This window comes from Zeugodacus cucurbitae, chromosome 6 (genome assembly GCF_028554725.1).
Source record: "Zeugodacus cucurbitae isolate PBARC_wt_2022May chromosome 6, idZeuCucr1.2, whole genome shotgun sequence".
NCBI classification, from domain to species: Eukaryota; Metazoa; Arthropoda; class Insecta; order Diptera; family Tephritidae; genus Zeugodacus; species Zeugodacus cucurbitae.
The window spans coordinates 72,966,077-72,988,380 of NC_071671.1; the positions used below are offsets into that span (position 1 = coordinate 72,966,077).

At 34.9% G+C, this 22,304-nt stretch overlaps 3 protein-coding genes and 1 long non-coding RNA gene across 5 annotated transcripts; 1 reads left to right on the top strand and 3 right to left on the bottom strand.

Annotated features, from left to right (window-relative positions):
* Positions 1-1,393: 1,393 nt before the first annotated feature.
* Positions 1,394-6,362, bottom strand: LOC128922459 (farnesyl pyrophosphate synthase-like). Its single transcript, XM_054232943.1, has 7 exons — positions 6,078-6,362; positions 3,879-3,967; positions 2,988-3,058; positions 2,784-2,924; positions 2,322-2,683; positions 2,032-2,258; positions 1,394-1,798 (listed from the first exon to the last, which is right to left on the bottom strand). Exons 1-7 carry the CDS (start codon positions 6,260-6,262, stop codon positions 1,617-1,619), a joined length of 1,257 nt encoding a protein of 418 aa, XP_054088918.1. The 5' UTR covers positions 6,263-6,362; the 3' UTR covers positions 1,394-1,616.
* Positions 6,111-9,308, bottom strand: LOC105221412 (GATA zinc finger domain-containing protein 14). Its single transcript, XM_011198385.3, has 3 exons — positions 8,814-9,308; positions 8,081-8,755; positions 6,111-7,782 (listed from the first exon to the last, which is right to left on the bottom strand). Exons 1-3 carry the CDS (start codon positions 8,974-8,976, stop codon positions 7,118-7,120), a joined length of 1,503 nt encoding a protein of 500 aa, XP_011196687.1. The 5' UTR covers positions 8,977-9,308; the 3' UTR covers positions 6,111-7,117.
* Positions 9,309-11,913: 2,605 nt separating this feature from the next.
* On the bottom strand, positions 11,914-17,820 carry LOC105221506 (mucin-2-like). 2 transcript variants are annotated; one of them, XM_054234380.1, is made up of 8 exons: positions 17,191-17,820; positions 16,960-17,049; positions 16,760-16,873; positions 16,313-16,683; positions 16,037-16,248; positions 14,854-15,975; positions 12,240-14,663; positions 11,914-12,181 (listed from the first exon to the last, which is right to left on the bottom strand). In XM_054234380.1, exons 1-8 carry the CDS (start codon positions 17,380-17,382, stop codon positions 12,093-12,095), a joined length of 4,614 nt encoding a protein of 1,537 aa, XP_054090355.1. In that variant the 5' UTR covers positions 17,383-17,820; the 3' UTR covers positions 11,914-12,092. The 2 variants fall into 2 exon arrangements, with proteins under 2 accessions (XP_054090355.1, XP_028902113.2); XM_029046280.2 differs by having other exon boundaries at positions 12,240-14,636; positions 17,191-17,819.
* A 3,265-nt stretch (positions 17,821-21,085) lies between these two features.
* LOC128922849 (uncharacterized) lies at positions 21,086-21,877 on the top strand. Its single transcript, XR_008472042.1, has 3 exons — positions 21,086-21,184; positions 21,373-21,566; positions 21,634-21,877. It is a non-coding gene; the product is annotated as an uncharacterized LOC128922849 (long non-coding RNA).
* Positions 21,878-22,304: the final 427 nt, after the last annotated feature.

Genomic DNA, 22,304 nt, shown 5'->3' on the forward strand with positions numbered 1-22,304 from the left:
GTTTTCGGTTATTATATCAATTCTCCTCTGATATTTAACGAAACCCCAAATATTTCCAATAAAGTTTAGGTCGGGACTCTGCGGAGGTCAACTTGATTTGCTTCACTTAAAAGTTTTGTTGGTAACGATCCTTTATGAAATGGAGCATTGTCCTGTTGTAAAATGTAGTCAATAGTTGGAAAAGGCCGACTAACCACTACAATGGCATGGTAATGTGAGTTCTGATATATTCGGATATTTTAGGCTCCCTAAATAAGTACCAAATCTTCAGAACTTAAGTAAGGAAAACTTCGCCAAAAAATCATCATGTCACCTCCGACTCCGTTTAGCGCCAAACCTGAATATTTCTTATTTTCACGTGGTAAATGCATAAAGCGTTTACTAAACAAGCCCTGGAACAAAAATTCAGCATCATCTGCCCACGACAGGCTCCCGGATCTAATTTAAGACTGACATATCGCTTTTTTATTTTCGGAAATATTGACCAATTTTACAAAACGTCGGGTCTTAACTCTTTTAATCTTCTGAGCAGTGTAGTATCATTGACTGTTCATGCAATATGCTGATTCGATGCTGCTGCAATATTAACAGGACTAATTATGGGCTATACCGCGTAAGCGGTGTCTACGCCAGTCAAGAATTGTGGGATATTGTATGACAGTTCCTGCTAATCTTCTATATTATCTTTGAGTTGTCACAGGTTTCTGCCCAGTTCGCTTTAAAGTATCCTTGCAATTGTTCGTCTCCTTCTGGTTGTTATGAGTGTAATAGAATCCAATTACTACTCTTGCTCAAACCAAATCCAAGGATAAAGGCTAAATCGCCGTGTGTAAATACTTTTGACTACTCAGAGTCTTCAGTTCATTTGCTTATATCACCGCCATATTTCTAGCTATTCTAGCGAAACTGACTTCATTCTTTCAGGAATATATCAAGCACTTTGTTACCCTGTGACAACAACAACAAGCAAAAGATTTTTCTGTGAAACTTGTACGAAAACGTCCGATGTGTTAATACTTTTGACTAACTCTCTCTGTGCATACACAGACCATAGTATGCGGTTCGGACATATCCGTTTACAATACGAATTGATCACAATCACTATTTCCTTAAGTTTTAGCTAGTAAAGACATTTATTCAATTTATCATATTTACTCATGTACATGTAAATATTCCCTGATGAAAATCTTAACACCATCTGCCAAAGTTATTTCATTATAATTTATTTATTCTTTGGCGCAAAAATTGCAACGAAAACAAAAAAAGTGCAGTATATAAAGTCTAATAAACAACTATGAAAAGCAGTAATAGTATATATCAAGGGAGTATTTTTTTTCGCACAAATCTTTCTCCGAATCCACCAACCTTAATTTCTATAATGATTTCTAAGAAATGTATAAAAACTGTTTATTTTCTTGAATCGTTTGATCGGTTTTCGTTATCAACAAGTTAAACACATTCATTTTCAGGTATATGAAATGTTAAAAACAATAATAAAGAGTTATTAAGATAACAACTAAAACCGATGGAATTTATAGGTTTATAATTATGAATTAATAGTGCCGCTGCTCAATTTCAGTTAATCTGTAAGAACTTCTACTCCTTCTTGACTCCTCTTACGTTTGACGTTTATAGAATTTGTTGAGTAAAGTTAAAAAGGCATCTTTCGGTACATCATTCGAGACTTGTTGAATTTGCAATTTAATATCATTGTATTTTGTTTCTTCATACACGTGGTAGCAGTTGATAAGATCCAATTCCTTGTAAAGTTGTTTAACACGCGCGACCTTTTCGGGATCTGCAAAGGAAGATATTAACAAAAAAAAAAAAATAAAAAAAATGTTTAAAGAGTTTAGGGAGCACATAAATTGAGGGAAGATTATTAATTATTTAAACAATCACGTATTGGACCAAGGGAATTAATTTTTCGCACTTTTGTAAAGTATGCATAGGTAAGCATTGATTGACAGATTTTTAGAAAATAACATATAGTGATTTCAGGTTTGAAGATTCTATATTATAATTCCTCACCTTTTTGCCCATAGCATTCCTCCATTATTGCTCTTTGTTCAAGACTACATTTTTCTACGCACATCACAGCCAACCAAGAAGATTTGTTGTCCTGTATGTCTGTGCCGATTTTGCCACTTATATCAGAATCACCAAAACAATCGATGAAATCATCTTGTACTTGATATAATTGACTCATTTCTAAAAGAATAGCTTTTGATTTTTCAAACACAGCCTTGTCCTTTACACTGGAATGAGTTATTCACATTCGTTTCATTGAATTGAATTAATATTTAAAATTCCAAACTTACCCTGCTAAATGTAAAGCCGCTGCCACAGGAAAATAGAAGGAATAATAGCCAGTTTTTGTAGCAGTAATCACATTGTATTTGTTCATATTGAATTCGTTTACTTGTTTCTTCGAATATATATTATCCATTGATTGTCCAGAGGTTGTAATAAAATTTATTTGATGGAACAATTCAAGTAAATCAACGTAACAATCTAAGTGACGAAAATGTTTTCGCAGCAGCGCGTATATTCCATTTTCAATCATCAGGGCATCGTTGATAGCAACAGTCCCAACGTTATCCATTTTGTGCCAACACAACTGACCGCGACGAGTAACACTGTCGTCCATTATGTCATCAATTATCAGGAAGAAACATTGCAACTGTGACGAAAATAAAAATGTTTAAAATCAATGTATTTTAAATAATTTTTTTTTTCATTGCTAATACAAACAACAACAAAAACAAATATGAGAAACGAACCATTTCAATGTACCACGCCAGATACTGTATTAATAGCAGTTTTTCAGGAGTGAGTTCTTCAGGTTTGACTAGATTTTTATATGCTGAAATAGCAAGAAAAGCACGGTTCTTTTTCCCGCCAAGTCCATTGTACTCTAAAGCCTGAAATATATTGGAAAATCTTATTAATTAAATCAATGGATTGTAAAAAACATGTTAAACTACCTTTTCGTTCCAAGTTGCAGCTTCATCTGCTTTTAAACTCTTTATTTCCTCGGTGAGTTCACGTACAATATCTGTAAAACAACCACGCTTTAAAATTGATGTTAACATATTGAACATAGCCCCATATATCCACACAATTTAGTTCGATAGCGAACTGATATCCATGATGATGCCGAACCAAATATACATCGTAGCAGTCAATTTACCCATTGCAAGTTCACCCATTTATCCTTAGCTACAATCATTATTCGAGAGATATGGAAAACGCAAGGAGATTGCTGTCTTGATATCGGGTAACCCTTATGGGACAAAATCAACAATCACCTTATTAACTGATAACATTTGTCCCTGCATGAATTCTGGGTTAACGAGCACATTTTTCACCCACTGGACGAAAGACGAAAGTCGTACCAAACGTCGAGGTCGAAAGCACCCAAATTTCGAACACCATCTTAGTATTCGAAAAACTACAACGTCTTCATACCAAGGAACATGTTGGATTGTCGAAGGCCTGATCAGCCCACCCTTTGCCTAACAATGAGCAGACCTAAACCACGCTACATTAAAATGCATATCAGAAAATTCTGCATTCAGCGATTGGACCAATTGTTGTGATAATTTGTATAAATCTCCTATTGTTATGACTAGAGTTTGAGTCGGTCTCATCATGCAAATTATATGCAACACACATGTGTTTTTAATTTTAATTTATTTAGATATTTCTAACAAAACGAAAACGTTTGCATTACAATATGAAATGTGTAACAATAAGTAACCCCTGCTTTTGATACTTTTACTTATGGATGGCTTCATATGTGCATACATACATATGTGCACTAGAGGTCCCGATGTATGATATGTTAATTTTATACACATTTTCATTGTTCTTACCTGGAAATAATGCCATGAAGGCAGCAGTTCCATCGTCTGACCCGCTAACATGAGCCGCATCAGGCACATGCGTCCGTATTGAAAAGGGACTGCAAGCAAAAATTTATACATATACAGTATGCAAAATTCGTATTCGTAGACCCTATTTTCTTTAGCGAAAATAGACATTTTCTGACCAATTTTGAAAACAAAAACTAGATATGGATGAAAAATGACTGCAGAATGCCAATGTATTGATTTTATATGAAAGTTAATAATATTTCCACAAAAACTAAAATTATAGCATAAACACACGCAAAATCCGTATTCGTACACTCCTAACTGATACCTGTAATCAATAGCATAGATTATAATTAGTACTTAGTGAGATGTAATTTTTGTTTAATAACTTCGTACAATCGCCTTTGCATTGATTTCCACAACTTTTTCGTAAGTTTTGGGGATAACTTCTAGCACTTCCTTTACAAAGTTGTTCCCGTCCCCAATATTGCAAATTTCCAACCCTTTTTTACGAACCCTTTGTACGAATACGGATTTTGCATACTATATACAATCTTTCTAACGATTTATACATAGTACGTATATAGGTATATATATATTTGGATACAAATACATATATGAATGAATATACAAATAAAGCACAAAAATCCTACAATAAAAAGCTATTACCAAAAATTATAAAATAAATTGTATAAAAGACTGTAAATCAATGCTATATTTGGCCGTATTTCGAGGTGTCTGTAGAATTGAATTATAAAAACTTAAATTCGGCATTCGTTATTTATTCAAATTATGAACCTATTGCATCAAACTAAAGTATGTTTGATTAACTTATATTAATAAGTTATGTTAATTAACTTATAGCGTTTTCTTTTCTCAAAAATATGTAACATTTATTCTGGCCTGTACTCGTTTTCAAATTGTGAGTGCGAGTTGTCCCGCATAATAGGAAGACATTTTTTTGTTCTTTTATCATATAAAAAATGGAACACATTCAAAGAGGAAGAATGAAGCATGTATATAATGTTGAAATATAAAGAGGCAACATTTTCATCAAGAAGAAAGAAAACGCTATTGGCATAGCCGAACCATATGTTTTAAGTGGACATGCATAAAAATGTTTAATATAATAGAATAGTGCATACAGGACATATGTATGAATATTAAATATCTTACAGAACAGTCTGAATAAATTGATATCGTATCTACCATCAATATCAATCACAAAATCGCTTTGGTGGTTTAACTTCTAAAACGTCATTTACTGAAAGACAATCGAGAAAGATGTCCCTTGGAATTTTAATGCCTGTGCGGCATTGGAGTTTGACCCATATTAGGGTTGCATAATTTAAGACTATTCAGACGATTATCATTTTTTTTGTTTTGATTTTCTCCAAGTGTGATGTTGTGCAATGTAAAATATGGAAAAGTCTGGACATTAAACTACAATAGGATAAAAAAAAAAATAATTATAATGTATTATTTACTAAGTAAACATAATTTCATAAATATATCTCGCAAATTAACCGATTTATTAACATATTACCAAGCCAGCGATAACTTGAATAAAAAATTTTGGATAGATATCTTGGCCTAGCCCGCTAATAAGATTTTTATTCTTATCGCACAAACTGCTTGTTATATGTATCTACAAAACTCTGTACTAAAAATTGTTGGAACCGTATAATAACCATAATGACAAAACAATTTATGGAGATCTTAGGAAGTGCGAATAACCGTGGTGCTATTTTTTATCTAGAACTGCTTTATTAATTGTAAGTACCCAATTTTTTTAATGAATTGAAATTGCAATAAGTTGTTAAAAAATAAAAACGTAAAGTATGGACCCTTCTCGAAACTAACAAATGTTTTATTGCGCAGTATTAAAGTATTTAAAGTATTCCTCACCACCAAAGAAAGTATTGCAGCACTACTGTGCAAGCGGCATAGGACATGTCGCAAGATTGCCCCGCAAGTACTATCCGGAAAAGGTGTTATATTATTAGAGAGAGTCATTAGAGACAAGATTATGACAAAAGACAGTGTATAATCCAGCCCATTGCAGTTAATATTAATTGGAGCCTTATTTTCGTCTCTTCTTCTATTTCCAAATGTACTTAATAAATTTTAGAGTATTTTAAAAAATATGGCTGTTTGTTTATTGTTCGAAAATTTAAATTTTTCCATTAAATATCTTACCGCTGTAAATTCACAAATAAATACTGATGAGTCGGCTGCATAGACTTTTTCTCAGCATAATCCTTTGCTGACCAGTGATGATGGGAAAGTTTTCTCGCGCTGCTTGTAACTTTGTTTGCATTTGATTTAAAAATTGCACTAACATTAAGCCGCAATGGTAGGAACCTAAATGTCCTTGACATCATTTTTATTCAAATTCAATGATGATCTATCTTTATCTAGTAATTTAGGAAAATATTACGTGGAAAAAATGTCCATAAATTATTTATACTATTCAGTTATCACTTGTAAAATACAACTGACACTTTCACCACAGAGGAACCTAGTTAACCGGCGCATAAAACGAAATCAGCTGATCATTTTTACGGCTGCGCCGTTGAAAACAAACAGCGCCGATGAAAGTCATTATTTACAATTAAGGTGTTAACACACGCAAAAGTTTATATCTCACATATAGTTTGGTATAACATATTTTAATATTCGAAATCATAATGCCATTGTGTTGTTTTCGGCAATTTGGGTTAGGAATAATTGTTTATTATTAATTTTTTGGGTAATATCCAGAAGCGATATTGATAGATCTTTATACTCTAATATATATTCATGCAACTTATATTTAATTTTAACATACAATTGTAGGAAACGGTAAAATGTAGTTTTACCAAGAGATATATTAGAATATGTACATAAACATAAGAAATTAAACGTCTCGTAGAAATTTTTTCATATTGTTATAGTTTTAAGATAAAAGTAAGTAAGCGATAATTGTTCTAAACAAAACTTTGCAAAATGACTAGAATAGAAAACTGATTTTGTAAAAAATAGAACTAACACGGAAACATATTTAAGGTGGGCCCTACAAACACAAGCCAAATACAATTACTTAAAATTATAGCAAATATATATTGTATATATACGTACTGATATAATCACTAAATTAAATTTCGTACATGGAATGAATACATATATTTGCGTCTCCAATTTGGAGTTGGCGAAATATAGTATGGTGTTAACGAGCATATACACAAGTATATTATATTTCAATCATCAAAGAATAGGATTTCAAGTATCCGTTTCTGAACATTTTTACGGCGTTCTTTTGTCATTTTTAATAACTCTGTTGTCACTAATTCCCCAAGTAGATGCTCTGAACTGCGCGCCGGTGCAGGATTTTGTGGTGTTTGGAACTTATTAATATGCTGGTGCTGTTGACCCGAAGTAACTGTTTGCTGTTGATGTGGCAATTGCTGATAAAGCTGAAAAAGGAAGTCAGCGTTCGCCGGAAACATGCCCTGTTGTTGGCTATTATTTGACGAACTGGGATTGCGTTGCATTGCCGCTGCAGAAGAAGTTGAAGCTGCACTATCATAGTTATTATTCTGGTTATCATTCAGTATAGCTTGAGGTTGCAAAAGACTACTACTATTGTCATCTGAATCGTCGTCCGTATCGTCAACGTATTGTGCGTTTGTTGAATTAGATGTATTATGTGCGCCTGGGTGTTGTTGTTGCTGCGAATGATTATTGTTATGAGTCATATTGGTAACATTGGAATTTAGATGTACACGCGGCTTTTTAGTATGATAGCTGCTACCAGTTGATGAGTCCAACTCATCATTATTGGAAGCATTAAATGTGTGTGAAGATATTTGATTGGAGGATGAAGACTGTGCTGTTGCTTGCTGTGCGCCATTTGTGGAGGAGTCTTTAAAATAGAGAATTTTTAATAATATATTAATATACGTAGAATGTAGAAACTACATCAAATACCGTTTTTAACGAAATTAAAGATATATGTCCAGGTGGGGTTTAATTTTTACTCATATTGGTGACTCTGCCGTAAATAATTATTCGTATTTATTTTCATTATTTCTAAATACGTAAATGCACCACGCGTTGATTAAAGCCAACATGACAGATGCTACACGCATTTTAATATCCCTCACCCATCACACAAAAAAATAACTAATTTAAAAAATTTACCTAAACTTAAATTTACTTACTCCCTCCACTGTGATTGCCGTTTACTCCATCTAAAGGAGAAGATAATGGTGATTTCATTGATGAAGATGACGACGATATACCCATACCGTTGCTATTACCATTATGCGTTACCCCATTTCCATTCAAATGATTCCCATCACGATAGTGCTCATTATAATTTTGAGAGGAGTCGGCCATAGCGGCAGCTACAGCAGCTGCTTGATGATGATGAAGCTGTGATTGTGAGATTTGTTGTAACTGCTGTGAAGCCACTGCTGCAGCAAAATCTCGAAACATTTGATCCGCTTCTATTTTCACATGTCCATTTCCATTTTCTGGAACTGAAGAAGCTACAGCTGTTGAACCTAACACATTCATAGTATGTTGCGGATCTGATTGGTGGTAATGATGTTGAGAGACTGCAGAGTTTCCGAAGTGAGCTATATTTTTCATAGATCCATTTGATTTAGAATCCATATTGAACTCACTATAATTGGAACTGTTTACCGAGTGTGGTGATGTAAGAAAATTTGGCACATTTCTGTATGATTTTCGAGGCTGTATATGCTGGTCGAGAAATTTCATTTTTTCGAGGTAGGGACGAGAAAGGTGTTCATATACCGGAGGATCTCCTTGTTTTCGTTGTGACACATATCGTTCTCGTAAATACTTCCATCGTTTCTTACATGTTTCAACTGAATAAGAGCATTCTTAGGAATTTGAAAATATTTTTGGAATATGCAATACACTTACCATCTGTCCTCAATTTTATTGCAATTGTTTGCCAAGCCTCATCTTTAGTTTCATATTTTCCTCCAACTGCGCCAGGTCCATTACTGCCATTAAGGTAATATTTTTGACGATTGAAAATAACACCATGCTGAGCCACTTCATCAATTAACTGTTCATCCATCATTTTCTTAGTTAGTAGGTATTTATATTTATTTTTGATAAGTCAACTAAGTTATAAATTTTAGGGTCTCTGTCACTTTAATACCTCATATATCACTTTAATTATCGCTTTATTAAATTTGTTAATTATTTTTGTCTACTATTTATAATACAACATAATGCACTACCAAAATTTTCTTACACAAATTACGGTATATAAATTTTACAAGTTACAATTGTTCTGACCTTTTCTATGATCATTTTGTTTTCACTATAATTAGGTATATTCTTGCGTAGTAAAAACTTAAATTAATGAACATGAATAAAACAACCGCATATAAAATCAACTCTTCAGATTGTTTGCAGAGAACGTATAATATAGAGAAGGTTCATGGTGTGCCGATTGTCAAAATGGTCCTCTTTTCGCAGGGGTACTCGCCAAGATGAGCGTGTTTCACCACAGAAAATTATTAGCGTGTTTCACCACAGGTTTAACATCAGCGCACTCGAAAATAGCAGAATTGAGCGGTTTCAGTGTTAAATGAGAAAAATTGTGTTAATTTGAATGTTAATAACTGTACGCTTACAGATTCGCTTATATACAGTGCGCAAACGACTCGCTATATAATTTCATTTACATTTAATATCAAAATACATACGTATATATGCAAAACTTTATGATTTATTCCAGAAAATGCTTTGAAGTATATAATGAAATAATTATTTTATATACATATGTTAAAATATAATATAATTATATACTGCATACATATGAATATTTATTTTCTTTGGTTATTAAAAGTTTCGATAATATACCAAAAGAATAAAAGTTGGCGCATAATTTGTAATTATGTGTGCATGTAAACAAAATCGAAAGAACCATACGCATAATGTTTGTAAATTTGTTTACATGCATATGTGCGTAAATATGAGCCTCATGGTTCGTTGTAAAATCTTCGTTGCCACAGACAACGAATGGCCGCAAATTGTGATTTTTTGTTCTCAAGTCAAAGCAGTGTCGCACGTTCGAAGGGAAGAGGTCCAGGTCCCCAACTCATGTTATCGTTTGAATTTTTATGTCTTGATTCTTACAGAAATCAGTCGTAGTACATTGAAATATGGCATAATACATTGGTAGAATATTTAAATACATTTAATTACTTGTATTTGCTAATTGTAGGTCAATACTATACAATACATAATTAGCGCATTTATAATTAGGGAGGGATCACTTGAAACGCCTCTGTAAAGCTCGATGTGTCGAAGGTTTGATGGCCGCCTGCGCGACGTCAAAACGACGCAACTTTGCGTTGTTGGTAGAAAATCGGCTTGTCGTAAATATGTATGAATATGTATGAGCATGCAAACATATCGACATAAATTTTTGCGAGCCTCAAATCAGAATTTTTGCTGAAAAATATTTTAAAAGGCTATGTTGCCCTTTTTGTACCTAGGTTTTTGCGATGTTGTAAATTTTCCTTCTGGAGGGAACATTAGAAAAATCTTCAATTTATGATTTTTGTCATCGTCGCGAAAAGTCGTTTGTAGACATGGCATGCGCAGGGAGGTGTGTATGGCGTTACTTTTATGAATGAAGCAACTTTGCCAAGTGAATGTGCGCTTGCGTTCATGAATGAAAATGGTTTTGTTGTATGTACTACAAAATTTGGCTTCGTTGATTGGCTGCCATATTGACTTGTGATGCTGCTTATGCGTTTGAGGCGCTTGTTGTTTTTGTAGAAAATGCTTTTGTTTTTTTGTGATGGTGACAAACTTACGCGTACGCATATGCGAATGTAAGTTTGTGTATGCATTACTTCTTCGTCGATGACATACAAACATATTTATGTATATGCATTTGTAGCAATACGTGCATATGTCCTTCACTGATAAGTGATAACGAGACAATTCGAATTTTGGAAGATGTCTATACATATGCATCTACATATGTACGTAAGCGCTTTTGTTTACATGTAGATATATACAAGACTCACATAATGAAATATGTAGTTAATTTTAGTATTGTAAGAAATACATTTAATATAAAAATAAAAACATTTTTTATGAAAGTAGGTATATTATTTTAAAACATTACATATTTAACCATTACATTAAACCATTTTGATGACAAATATGCCTCTGAAATCGCATAATTTATTTGAATTGAATAAATTTTGCATGCAGTCATAAATAAATATCATATTAGCACATATGATTGCATATAAATGTATCAATATATTAGCAAACGGGCTAACATTCCGATATAATAGAAATGTAAATCTCTGAGCATATTTTTCATTTAATGCTCAGCAATGTTAACGTGACGCTGTTAAAATTTCTCCTTCCGAGCTGGCTGAGGTGAAACACGCTCATCGTGTTTTGTTAGATTTTGACAATTCACACGCTGGTCCGCAATTGGACCTTCTCTATATTTAACGTTCTCTGTTGTTTGACAATATGTATTGACAGTAGTGGTTTTTATCATGTTTTATTGTGTGTCACATTTTTCGTACAGGCTAACACAGATGATTGGTTTTTGAAACTTACATCATTATATTTTAAAAATGTTGATTATATAGATACTCTCAATCATTAACTTATTAATTATATAATCACTTGTACTTAACGTACAGGACAAAATTCTCAGAATGTAAAAATCATGATATTAAAATACTCCATGTGTTCTTTACAAATAATGAATGGCCACAAGAGCAAAACAAAGAAATCCCAAGTTTACTTTTATATTTAAAATGGTGTTAAAAAAACTCCTTCACAAATAAAGAAAGAATATATAATATATATATTTACCGTTCTCACGACAGTCGGTTCTCCTTAACGGGAACGGATCCGAATTTTAACCCGGTCAAGGACTATAAAATCGGCAGTATTCCTCAAAATTATATGGGGAATGTTTTATGCCAATACAACAACAACAACAACAATCTATTTATTTAAATCTTATAGTTACTTTATTTAATACAAGAAGTATTTGAATACATTTTTTTAAGTATTCGTATTCCTTAACTTAAGCTATAATTATCAATTATTTTAATTAAGGGATTGACAAATATGTATTCTTAGTTAACATAAAACGTTATTTCTTATTCTTCTAATTTATTTACAACAATCCTCTCCATTCTGCTAAACCGTTTGAATACTCATAGTTTTTCTAGTCTTTGCTGGATCCCACTGAATGCCCACCACATGCTGATCGCCAAAGAACTTTTTGTCTATAATTTTAAGTTATTTAGCAAATGGTAGTAAAAGATCTCCAAATATACTACTTACCATATTTGTGTTCATGCTGCTTACTACAGTCTTTTGGACAATAAAGAACGGTCAAATCCAAGTTTCCGAAGACAACAACCTCAAGCTTGGGTATATCGGTAGCATGATTTGGAAATCCTGTAACTGTTTCGGAATTCGAATTAGACACAGGTGTTTGTGTTCTATATATCCCTTTATATATTTGAGGTGTATCTTGTAGAGTTTTGGTATTTGGCACATTTCGAGCTATACGTAAATCGTTGGACTCGATATTTACGAGATTATCTTGGAATTTTATGTCTAAATAGGTTGTGCGAACTGTCGTGTTTTCTTGATATTTTTCCTTTACAGTTATTATTGTATTTGGTGTTGTAGTGGATTGTGAAAGTAAATCATTCGTACGTGTCTTGAAAATAACATTGTTTCTTAGAGATTTAGGCTTTGAGTTGGGTGCTTGGGAATTTTCTTGATTATCTCCTTCATTTGAGTTGTTATTCTGGAAGCGATCTTTAATTTTTATAAGACCAGTACTTTTTTCAAAAGAATTGAAAGGTTTCTCTGGTTCTGTAGAGCTCATCACATCGATGACGGCACTTTCGAAATGGTTTATTACGATTTCCTTAGGATTTGGTGTTTCAGTTGGTGTGCTTACGGTTGTCGCATAATTGAGATATCGATCCATTTTCAAATATTGTGGATTTGTATGGCTTTTATCTTGATTTGTATAATTCTTACCAAAGTTAATAGATTCTACAACTCTTTTATTTTTTTGGGACGGTTTTTGTGTGTGTGGAGGTATCAAAATATCTACTAGGTTGGGAATTGGATCAGGTTTTTTTAAATCACGCACAGTTAGATTTACCTCCGTGCTGCTGGATAATAATACCTTAGCATTTGCTTCCTGTTCATAGTAAGTCGTGTGATTTACTATCGTGACCGTAGGCGCTGTTGATGATATCATACGAGTTTCTAATAAGTCCTTAGGTGTATGGTGTTTATTGTATATTTTTTCTGTTGACAATACTTCAGTCGCAGTTGTTGTTTCTAGTGAAGATTCCGTTATATTTGCGGCTTCTATCTCCGATTTAACAGTAAACAACGCTATTGATGGGCTTTCCGTAAATATTTCATTTTCATTTGATAATTCGAAGCTGTTGTTTATTTGGTCTATAGCCTGTCTCGCTACCTTGAATGTAGTTGGCTCAGTGGACGATTTAGGTACTGTTTGTGGAATATCGATATCATCTTTTTCGATCACTGTAAAAGAGATTTTTGACGAATTCGTTGATTCTTCGCCTTTATTGATCTTTGTGGAGTTTTCAGCCAAAATTTGGATCTCGTTGTCAATTACTAAGGTTTCGTCGATATTATTTATGAAATTTCTTGCGAATGTAAAAGTATTGAAATCTATTGCTGGAGTTGAAGAATTCGTTAAATTCTCATTTGTCGTTCCTTTAGAAAACTTTTCAATATTCTTAGTCTGCACTTTGGTTAAAGTTTTTGTTTGAATATCCCCTGAATCTTCGTACGAACTCACTGTGGCGATATAGCCACTTGTTGTATTCGAAGCCGTTTTTAAATCACTTAAATTACTTTCTGTGGAACTTTCCACCACTGTCGAGTCTTCTGCATGTAAATGTGCTACATTTTTATAAACATGGTTGCTTTCTGTTCTGATACTTGAAACAGATTCTGAGAAAGGAGTGGTTATCGCAATATGGCTATTTGACCCCAATTCATATTCATTTGGACTGATCTCAGTTGACATTTCGATACTTTGAATGGCACATTTTGATACTTCAGTATCCGATCGTGCAGTTGTGACAAAGGTCATATCGGTAATATCTGATTTATCGTTTGTTTGTTTGTCGGACTTATTGTGTATTTGAAAATTATAATTCGGGGCACCTCTTTTGGCTGACCGTGTACTTAGAGGAGTACTATTTAACTTCAAACTTGTTGATTGCGCCGTTGAAAGCATTTCTATACGTGGACCAGATACTGTACTTGAAGACAGTTCCTCAAAGTAATCCCCAATATCTTCATAATAACTAACATCGTTACTAAATCTGCCGTCGTGTGAATTATTCACCACTCCCTCTGTACCATTAACTGCTGTATTATTATCATTTTCGGTATTTGTTATTAAGCTTGATATATTCAATGGTTTTATATTATCGTCCAATATATCACTTTGTGCAGATTTATTTGTTGTTGAAATTTCAGTATCTTCAGAAATGAGCTCATAGTCATCGTAGTAGCCAAGGTTTTCAAATTCATTAGAGTTGTATTCAATATCGACTGCTTTTTCCAACGCATGGTTTTCTTCTGCCGTAACTGATCCGGTCAATAAGCTTGATCTTATACTTCTGACTTCATTTTGGCTTAGAGTATTTGTAATAGTGTCCGGTGTTTGTTCTGAAATTAGTTTACTTTGTGTCAAGTCTGGATATTGGCAATGTGAGAGAAAGAGAGTAGTGAATGAGTAAGTGTGGAATATAAGGGAATGTATATTTTAAGAAAGAAGCTTTAGTTTAAATATAATTATAGATAAAGAAGTTCTAAATGCCTTTTACAAATTGGTAGAATAAACCTTCTTAAAATAAATATTTTTTCTTTGTTGTTTTTGTCATACCTGCAGACGAAACAGTTGGCTTAACTTTAGACTCATTTGTCTCATTTGAGGGAGAGTCACTTAATATCGAAGAAGTAGTCACTGAAGAACCCTTTGTTAGTGATTCAGTATTTGGCGACATTGTAGTTGTTACTTCCCTTAGATTAGAAGTTGCTGGAGATGACATTGGTGGATCAATAGGCATGGATCTAGACGTTTGTGCGGCGGTTTCGACGAAAGGTGTATTTGAATGGGTTGGTGGATCAGTTGTTGTCAAATCTAGCGGAGATAAAGTTGTTATAGGAAGAGAAGTGTTCAGTGACGAACTAAAAGTGGGAATTGTTGTGGTTCTAATTATTCCGACGGAAGAAGAGAGAACATTCGGCGAACTATTATCTACTTTATTTATTAAAGGGGAACTAGGTTGTGCGGTTGTTGGAAAAGGGCGTTTTCTTGTTGTTGACGTCAAATCCCCTGTTGTTGGCAAAGAAGTTATTGAAGTAGATACTACCGGAGTTGTATTTATTTCAGCAGTCGATGCTAATATGGTATTTGTTGTAGTGACATTTGTATTTAACATAGGTTTAAATGTGGGATCTCTGAACGAACTTGTTGACGAAAATGCGGAGGGGGAAATGGGGAAATGAGATTCACCGGTGTGTATATTCAATGAAAGAAAATTAGTTGGTGAGCTGGTTGAACCTGAAATTATGTCGGTGGACAAAGTTGTCACGAAGTTCGCTGCAGATGGATTTAATGATGAAGCTGTTGAAGAGGATGAACCTGCAGAAATTGAATTAGTCGTGGGAAAAGCTGCAGGTGGAAGGCTCTCATTAGAAACGTTTACAGATGTGAACATCTGATCGTGCGAATTCTCGTCAATTATTGTGGATTTTATACTGATGGTAGAAGTAGGAAATGAGCTTGGAGTAGGTGGATTTAATGTTGATGTGGATATATCATCAAGTTTTAGTGTAGATGTAGAAATTTTTAATAAGGAAACTTCTTTAGGTTTTATAGAATCACTTGGAATTACAGTTGTTACTGTAGTCAATACAGTAGAACGCTTCGCCGATTTAGTAGTTTGTGCAGAAGAGTCTGATGACGTCCCTTCGCTTGAGCTAACGCTGGCACTGACTGTATCTGAGCAAAATAAAGAGGATTTATAAATTAAGTAACACTTCCATTAAGTAATATGACCTACCCTCTTTAGAGCAAGACAGAGAATATTCTGTTGGATATTCACTATCGTCCAAAGAGTCCATGGAATAATGAGCAGGGTAAATTACGGGAAGGTTTGGCATTGGTGGTGGCCTGGGAAATACAAGTTCAGATAGTTGAATGGAATCACAGGCGACTTCATGTTGCGGTCGACAAGTGCCTTGTGCAGGATCGAAAAATTCCAGCTCTGGACATCTGAAAGAAATTCGTAAAAATGTACAGTTGTTACAGCTGGTTAGTCTACGGTTAATTAACAAACTTGAAGCGGGTTTGCAGATAGAGCGGTCCTTGTTGCTTAGCACACGTATAGTAAAGTGCACAATCCGTTGGCGTACGAAATGTGCCGTCTTGTAAGCATGGTGGAAATTTGTGTTCACTGTCCTGAGGTATATGCGAACCGTGGGCCGAAACTTTCGTTGGATTGCAATGAGCGCCGCATATGCATCTTTCATTGTGTGGCGAAAAAACGGTATTCTGTGGACACGAGTATATGCGGGATTTTAGTTGCGCATCACATCTGTAGTATATAGTGCAATCTGTTGAAATGGGGAAGCTGCCAGGCTTTGTACATACAGGGTTGTAGTCAGGTGTCGAATTTGGAATGCATTGTGCTTTCATAGCATCGAACGACTTTTAAAAATAAGATTAAAGGTATTTATTATTTAAGTTTAAGTATTTGTGTACCAAAAGCTATTTCACGCTCTACCTGTAGGTTTTGACATTTGCCAAATATCACACAATCGGGCTTGCAAACGTAGTAGTATTGCCGTTGATTGGGATGTGGCTTAATGCCTACAAAGTTGCTGGAACAACGCTTGTGCTAATGGATATAAAGTGAATATAGTGAATACTTATTGGCATACCCATGTAGCATGAATTTTATGATAACAATGTCTGAACACTTACATGGTCGACCAACACTGGCACGCCCCCACCAGGAAATGAGCGCAATATGCCGCGTTTGCTGTCATAAAATGTACCAACTGGCTCAGGGAGCTGAAAGGAATACGCTATTATAAATGTAGTTTTTGAGTTGTGAAGTGATAATGCATGTACATGAAATGGATTGAGGGTGTGAGCCTTGTTTGGTGTTGAATCCTAATATATTATAGCATAATATTTGATTCACGGACTCACCCGATAAGCTTGGAGATTTGAATGATCGTAACGGAATGGATGCAATGCCAAACTACTTTGAAAATGATGCTCAAATTGTGGAGTTGGCCTTTGATTCAGACTTGGTACAGATCGGGGAAAAACATATCCCAAATTTGTAAATATCATAAATTCCAGAAGAAACTGTTTTATTATAAAATCACTTGTAGGCATTTTGTTAGAGCCTTTTGTGGCACAGGAAAATTCTTTCACAACAGTTAATTTTCAATTTCTTTATTTCACACTATCAATTACGTATTATACGTAATAAATTTCACTTATTCAGATTGCAAATTTTTCAAGTAATAGAGTGTCCTTGTGTTTAAAAATCCAAGCGATGATTTCATTTCATGTCATTTGCCTTTACATATAATGTTTTAACATTTTGAACTCTGTATGGATACAGTTACAATCACTATCCTTCTAAACCTAAACACTTAATTAAGCACTTCCGTTTTCACTTTCGAAAAGATTCGTTTCTTCTGGTAGACTTGAGGTATTTTCTACACTGGCGTGGGCCGTAGTTTATTGCTTACTATTATTAAAGCACAGCTGCAGTCTCGCCTCATGCAATGCACCCGTTCGAATGTTCTATTTACATTTGGTGTGCATCATTTATAAAATGCATTTTGCCAACTGCGGCGGCGGATTGCATAATGCGCTCGGAACGTGTATGCTGCGCTTTGTTGTTGCACCTGATATCTTGGTCTGCTAACTATAGTAATGGGCGAGCAAACGAAACCACCGGTCGAGACACTTGCTTTACTTTGCTTTCGTCAATTGTTTAATGGTATATTATGTGCTTAAGCGATTGATAAGGGCGTCTCTTCTTTCAACGTTAACACACTTTTTGTTCATCGCTTCGCCAGCGTTTCCACAAAGCCAACTCCGATTAATGACTCACACAAGCTGCCCGGTAAACTTTGCAAATAGATTGATCGAGTAAGGAATTCTTCCTGCATAATTTCCTTCCCTTCTCAATTGCCCAGCTACAGAACACCCGAATATCCGTATGATACGAAAGGAAACGGTGTAACGTAACTGTTTACTGGTGGAAACTGCTTTTACTGGCCACTATTCATTAATTGCTTACTTACTATGTAACTAATTTCAAATTATTTAAATATTTGTATATACATACTCAAATACGGCGGCGAAGAACTGATAAGGTGCATGCATCAGCTTCTTTGCAGAATATGGTCGGAAGAAAGCATGCCTGACGATTGGAATCTCAGTGTGCTCTGCCCAATCCATAAAAAGGGAGATCCCACAATCTGCGCCAATTACCGTGGGATCAGCCTCCTAAATATCGCATACAAGGTTCTATCGAGCGTATTGTGTGAAAGACTAAAGCCCACCGTCAACAAACTGATTGGACCTTATCAGTGTGGCTTTAGACCTGGAAAATCGACAACTGACCAGATATTCACCATGCGCCAAATCTTGGAAAAGACCCGAGAAAAGAGGATCGACACACACCACCTTTTTGTCGATTTTAAAGCTGCTTTCGACAGCACGAAAAGGAGTTGCCTTTACGCCGCGATGTCTGAATTTGGTATCCCCGCAAAACTAATACGGCTGTGTAAATTGACGTTGAGCAACACCAAAAGCTCCGTCATGATTGGGAAGGACCTCTCCGAGCCGTTCGATACCAAACGAGGTTTCAGACAAGGTGACTCACTATCGTGCGACTTCTTTAACCTGATGCTGGAAAAAATTATAAGAGCTGCAGACCTAAACCGAGAAGGTACAATCTTCTACAAGAGTGTACAGCTCCTGGCGTACGCCGATGATATTGATATCATCGGAAGCAACAACCGCGCCGTTTGTTCTGCTTTTTCCCGCATGGATAAGGAGGCGAAGCGAATGGGTCTGGAGGTGAATGAGGACAAGACGAAATATCTCCTGTCATCAAACAAACAGTCGGCGCATTCGCGTCTTGGCTCCCACGTCACTGTTGACAGTCATAACTTCGAGGTCGTAGATAATTTCGTATACCTGGGAACCAGCATCAACAACACGAACAATGTCAGCCTCGAAATCCAGCGCAGAATAACTCTTGCCAACAGGTGCTACTTTGGACTGAGTAGGCAATTGAACAGTAAAGTCCTCTCTCGACGAACCAAAATCAAGCTCTACAAGTCGCTTATCATTCCCGTCCTGCTTTACGGTGCAGAAGCTTGGACGATGTCAACATCAGATGAGACGACACTAGGAGTTTTCGAGAGGAAAATTTTGCGCAAGATTTATGGTCCTCAGAACATTGGCAACGGCGAATACCGCAGACGATGGAACGATGAGCTGTACGAGTTATACGACGACATTGACATAGTTCAGCGAATAAAAAGACAGCGGCTACGCTGGCTAGGTCATGTTGTCCGAATGGACGAAAACACTCCAGCCCTGAAAGTGTTCGATGCAGTACCCGCCGGAGGAAGCCGAGGAAGGGGAAGGCCTCCACTCCGTTGGAGGGACCAGGTGGAGAGCGACCTGGTTACACTTGGGATCTCCAACTGGCGCCGAACTGCGAAGGAGAGAGACAGGTGGCGCACTATCGTCGATTCGGCTATAACCGGCTAAACGGTTGCAACGCCAATCACATACATACATATACATACTAGTAGTCCCGGCCACGCATTGCTGTGGATAAGATATATATATGTTAACTTCTATTCTGGTTAACAATTTGATAGAGTGAAATTATACAGGGAGTAACTAATTATTTTAAAATATAGACAAAAATACTATCAAACTATAATAAAATTAAAATTTCTGTCAACAACTGCTTTATCTTGAAGTTAATGCTGTCAACATAAAAATTGTTTGCTGCCAAAGTATCGGGATTACTAAATCAGTTATGATCCAAGTAATTATTTTATACTTGCACCTCAATTAATTAATTTTTGTCGTGCACAATAGGTCATAAACTGTCTTGCAGATTAATACATTGTGTATTTGTTGTAGTTCTGTTCCACCGCTCCCAAAGAATAATATTTGTAAAAGGATGTCAAAATAATATGCACCCAATTTGAATCAAAGCAGTCAAAGAGTAGTGCGTTTTGTTAAACCCCTTTTTGTTATTTTTTAGTCGCTGCAGAAGTCCGATTTTGGCCATCAAGAATACCAACCTTCTCATAGTATCAAGGTTTAAGTGTGAGCTTAGTTATTTTAGGTTATCCAGATCAAATTATCACTTGACCAAATGACCTACCGGACAGGTGGATGTTGAGCTGTGACCACGTCCACTTACTTAAAAATGTGTAAATCCGAACGCCTTTCCGTGCTGTATGTGAATGGCCAAATAGACAGACGGATGGACATAGCGACTAAATTTTGAAATAGAAACTATTCTATCTCTTAAGTTGGACCAAACTGCAGACGTGTGCAAAATTACATTTAAATCGGTTCACTAGTTTATGCGCCAATCTCGGACAAACAACGTGACATGCAATTTTTATATATATAGAAGATATATAGATACAGAAGTTAACTGAATTTCTGTGGTTCAATTTTTTTTAAATATCTAACTTATCAACTTATGAACAAGTAGGTGTGAGTATTTAGGAATACCAATACCATTATTCGGTAAGAAGTTCAAAAGAAATAAAAGCGTACCTATTTAGTTTAGTATTTTGCATACATATGTCTTATATAGTATTACCAGTATCGAAGCCAAGCGGTGGGTTAGTTCGTTATTGTGATTTGAGTGCCATTGATCAGAAAGCAAGTCGCTGCCAAATGCCAGCCAAACCCAAATTTTAGACAGCCACACTAATTAAAATAGTATAAATTTTTATAATACTATTTCCTACTATAAAGCAAAAACAAACAAAATTATTGGTTTCCGGAAATTTTTCTTTACGAAAAGTATGCATTGGTTTTTGTAGTTATACTTGTGGGAAGAAAGTCAACGAAATCTCAGTTTTTGTTAAATATGTGTAATGTTATAGCAGAAGGTCGTTGCAGTGCTTTTAGTGTATGTACTACCGGTTAGCGGTCGGCGCACGCCCAGTAAATGCTGGTCGTACAGATGCAAACAACGGCGCGTGCTAGTAGCGGCTAAAATGTTTTATGCGCCGAAAAGAAAATGAAAATAAAACAAATAATTTTAAAACAATTCATTTGCTTATTACAAATCAAAACTCTCTGAAATTCACGTTTCAGCTATTACAACAACAATTTCGTTTAATGCGTACTCAACTGTGGATTTGCCTCGGGTTTCAGAAACAATCATTAGTAAGGAGAGACTGATTGATTTATCAGCACTTGGTTATGGAATAGTTTCAAGTGCTGAAATATAATATTGTATATACATATGTATTTAAACATACATGTACATACATATATACTGAAACATAGTTAAGTTTAAATTGTGTTATTTGTTATTTAATAGCTTATATATATTATTATTAATTGATTTTCTAGATGAGGTTTTGAAAATTTATAGAACAAGTAAAGAAGAATTAAATTCATTCATTTGAAACAAACGCAATTTGCAAGGATCAAAGGCGACGAAATATTTTCAGGTGTTGGAAATCTTTAAATTAAAACAATTTGAAAATTAGTCAAGCTTCGTTATTCGACAAAACTGTAGTGTAGAATGTAATCATATTTAGCGTCATATTAACTGGAAGACTTAGTGATAATATAAATGCTGTCATTCATTATTATTGTGGCATCTTCTATTCAGATACTAAAAGGACAATATTTACCCAAAAATTAGCCGAAATTTATTAAATTATAAGTGTGGGGAATAAATGAATTCCATTATGCTGTCTCAGATATGTACCGATATTTTTGGTTAAATGACCGATATCTTCATTTGACATGATCAAAACATTGTGGTCGCCCACTTTTGGAAATACAGTGGAACTTCTCTAACTCGAATCACCATAATCCACAACAAAATTCGAGTTAGAGAGACTTCGAGTTTTACAAATGTACATTTAGGAAATCTATAAGTATAAAATCATATTCTTTGTTTGCCCCCATACGATATAGAAAGACTCTTTTAAAATTGTGTCGAAAAGTTCGATTTATGGAAGGAAATTTGTATGAAATTTGACTTCTATTGTCAATTCAAGTGTTCGAGCTAT